At 34.4% G+C, this 3,592-nt stretch overlaps 1 protein-coding gene across 1 annotated transcript; it reads right to left on the bottom strand.

Annotated features, from left to right (window-relative positions):
• Positions 1-391: 391 nt before the first annotated feature.
• On the bottom strand, positions 392-2,962 carry LOC129571830 (ankyrin repeat, PH and SEC7 domain containing protein secG-like). The gene is made up of 11 exons (XM_055451686.1): positions 2,905-2,962; positions 2,732-2,830; positions 2,559-2,657; positions 2,384-2,482; positions 2,211-2,309; positions 2,042-2,140; positions 1,872-1,970; positions 1,702-1,800; positions 1,521-1,619; positions 577-675; positions 392-501 (listed from the first exon to the last, which is right to left on the bottom strand). The coding sequence occupies exons 1-11, from the start codon at positions 2,909-2,911 to the stop codon at positions 437-439; spliced, it is 963 nt and encodes a 320-aa protein (XP_055307661.1). The 5' UTR covers positions 2,912-2,962; the 3' UTR covers positions 392-436.
• Between the last annotated feature and the right edge of the window lie 630 nt (positions 2,963-3,592).

The following is a 3,592-nucleotide window of genomic DNA, read 5'->3' as shown; positions in this document are numbered from 1 at the left end:
CTTCATTTTGCTCAGCATTCACATATGATTTATTAACTTTACACATCCTAATATTGGCACATTTGCATGGCAAATTGACTCGAATCCTCAAAAAGTGCATATAAAAAAAAAAACATATTTTGTTATATCACTCTGATTCAGTATCGCATATTCAGCGTAATTCGGCAAAAATAGACAAGCATTCCCATAGACAATAAACTCTAGACTCATACTGGAGGATTTTACTTCCAGAACACATTGGACTAGGTCGGATCTACCTACTCCACAGGATTCACTTCCAGATTTGGTAAGTCAATTTTGAGGCTGAGACCATTTTAAAATCGATAGTACAACAAAGCAACAATATCGGCATGGTTAGTTTGGCAAAAATTTATTGAAATTAATGTTCTACATGACAATGGAACTCAAAGGAAAACATCTGATTTTTCAATTGATTTCACTTGTGTCCATGGCGTCTTTTTTCTTCAACCTCCTTAAGATAGTCAGCCACCTCCTTGTTATCTGAAAAATAATATCGATTAGTGATGTAGTTTGGATCACAATTTTTTTTTTCTAAACAGAAATGTTCAATAATACCATTCTCAAAAGCTTTTTCATAAGGTGTCTTATTACAATTGTCGGTAGCAGTAACACTGGCTCCATTGACGACAAGAAGTTGAACGATCTTTAAGTTGCCTGGGGAATAATATCGACCAATGAGAAAGATTAACCCTCTAATGCATATATTTTATACAGAGATGGGAATTTTTTTCCATGCTTATTTTACCTCATAAGCACTTAAAAAAATATTCATAATCTGGTATAATGCTGGAATTATCAATAAATTGCAAAAATCAAAATGGTCTTATAAGTACAGTCATGCATTTACGACCAATATGGAAATTGCGAAGTATATGAACAAACCGAATTTGCATAGCTGTACTTATAAGAACAGCTTGCAAATTGAGTGATGTTGACATCGGAATTCGTGAATATCATTTTTTCTGGATTATTTGTGATAAAAATAGGTTAAAATAAAATGAAAATAAAATTCCACACTAAACCAAGCACACAAAATATCAAACAAAAAGAAATCCAAATTGCATGGCTGTACTTATAAGAACAGTATGCAAATTGACGGACAAATGTTGCACAATTGTAAAAAATCATTGAACTTGAATTGAATTTGGTTAAAAACACTCCAAATAAGCAGAAAAAAAATTCCTGAGGTCAACAAAATAATTTTATTCGATTTAATCATGTTTCAAAAACAGGACACGAAACGAAAATAATTTATTTTTACGGAAACGTCGTTTTCTTGTACAAATGTTGTCATAACTTGACACTGGTTGACCGCACACAAAATTTTTATGAGAAAGAAATGTGCGCTAGTGTTCTCCAACGAAAACTGTCATACATTATTTTGTGACATAATCAATGATTCGCATTATAGAAAGGTTTAAATGAACCAACCTTATAAGTTCACGTATGCACTAGAGGGTTAAACCAATTTCTTATTAAGTGAAAATATTCAAAATTACCATTTGCAGCAACCATATGAAGAGGTGTCCGTTTAAGAGCGTCTATAAGATCAACCTTGGCTCCTTTCGTGATGAGCTTTTCAACGATATCCATGTGACCTGAAATGTAACACAGATTAACAATATTAACAGATTAACGGTGACCACAAATAGTGACTTTTTTGACCGTTAACGAAATTACCATAGTAAGCAGCTATATGAAGAGGTGTCTGATTATTGTAATCTTCACAATTAACATTAGCTCCGTTCGTGATGAGCATATCAATGATATCCTTGTGATCTGAAAAATAACACCGACCAATGAAAAAAATCAAACAAATTTCCTAAGCGAAAATAAATAGACAACATTACCCTTAATAGCAGCATGATGGAGAGGTGTCCGATTTAAATAGTCTTCAACGTCAACTTTGGCTCCGTTCGTGATGAGCATATCAATGATATCCTTATGACCTGAAAAATAGCACTGACCAATGAAAAAAATCAAACAAATTTCCTGAGTAAAAATTAATAGACAACATTACCATTCTCAGCAGCGTAATGAAGAGGTGTCTTGTCATGGCAGTCTCCGAAATCAAGATTGGCTCCTCTTGTGATGATTTTTTCAACGACATCCTTGAGACCTGGAGGATAACACCGATCTCCTCTTATAAGAGATAATTATTTATCGAAACTACATTTATCCAACATTACCCTTCATAGCAGCATAATGGAGAGGTGTCCGATTTAAATAGTCTTTAACATCAACTTTGGCTTCTTTCATGATAAGCTTCTCAGCAGCATCCTTGTGTCCTGAAAAGTTAGTCCAGTCAATGAATTAGATCCAAGCGCTTTCTTATTTAGTGAGCAAAAATATTCCAAATTACCATTCTCAGCAGCTAAATGAAGAGGTGTCTGATGAATGTTATCTTCCGAGTTGATATTGGCTCCTTTCGTGATGAGAATTTCAACGACATTCGAGTGACCTGAAAAAGAACACCGATCAATGAACAAAATCCAAACAATTTCTTGTTTTGTGAAAAAAAAAACGTGCAACATTACCATTCTCAGCAGCATAATGAAGAGCTGTACGATTATTGGCATCTTTGATATCAACTTCGGCTCCTTTCATGATGAGCTTCTCAGCAACATCCTTGTGTCCTGAAAAGTTAGTCCAGTCAATGAATTAGATCCAAGCGTTTTCTTAATTGGTGAGCAAAAATATTCCAAATTACCATTCATAGCAGCCAAATGAAGAGGTTTGCGCTGTTTTTCGTCTGTCGAATCAACTTTGGCTCCTTTCATGATAAGCTTCTCAGCAACATCCTTGTGTCCTGAAAAGTTGGTCCAGTCAATGAATTAGATCCAAACGCTTTCTTAATTAGTGAGCAAAAATATTCCAAATTACCATTCATAGCAGCCAAATGAAGAGGTTTGCGCTGTTTTTCGTCTGTCGAATCAACTTTGGCTCCTTTTGCAATTAGCTTTTTAACGTCGTTCAAATTACCTAAAACAGATCAATGAAATAGATTCAATCAATTTCTGATTAAGTTAGCATAAATATCCAAAATTACCATTCTCAGCAGCATCATGAAGAGCTGTTCGGCCTCTTTCGTCTTTTTTGTTTGCTAAAAATTGAAAGAAAAATAGATCAGTGAAGTGAATCGAGAGAAAATGTTTTACATTCGTGAAGTGAACTTTGCCACACTTTCTTGTCAAAAATGATAGCGAAATGAGTGTTCCGTTAATTGGAGCAACTCTTCAATTCCACAGAAAAAGTGGGATACGTCATGTCGGAAACCCATATAATATTGAGCAGTTTTTTTTTGAAAATATAAATACCAGAGATAAGGTAAGACATGCCATCAGATAGCTTTGATGTGCATCGTGAAATTATGTTTCAGTTTTATTGAAGCGAATCACTCAGCGGTAAACTTCAAAAAAAGATTGCGTACTAGTGTTGTGTTTGAAAACTCTTTAGACTTTCATGGAAGCCTTAACGCGTTCATCTTTGCTTTGAGTTGATCTCCATATTTTTTGAATGCACGCGTTCAATTTTATTCTCAATTTTTTTTCAATTCGTTCGAATGTAGAAG

The sequence above is a fragment of the Sitodiplosis mosellana genome, unplaced genomic scaffold (genome assembly GCF_009176505.1).
Source record: "Sitodiplosis mosellana isolate CC-2019 unplaced genomic scaffold, AAFC_SMos_1.0 Smas_scaffold_3485, whole genome shotgun sequence".
Classification (NCBI taxonomy): domain Eukaryota; kingdom Metazoa; phylum Arthropoda; class Insecta; order Diptera; family Cecidomyiidae; genus Sitodiplosis; species Sitodiplosis mosellana.
This window is presented reverse-complemented; position numbering and strand designations above follow the sequence as displayed.

What these genes read in the sequence shown, in the direction of transcription:
- LOC129571830 (XM_055451686.1), bottom strand. An exon ending in CCATCATGCTGCTATTAAGG is followed by an intron (nt 1,801 to 1,871) that starts GTAATGTTGTCT and finishes GTTATTTTTCAG; the next exon opens with ATCACAAGGATATCATTGAT. An exon ending in TGAAAAAGCTTTTGAGAATG is followed by an intron (nt 502 to 576) that starts GTATTATTGAAC and finishes ATTATTTTTCAG; the next exon opens with ATAACAAGGAGGTGGCTGAC.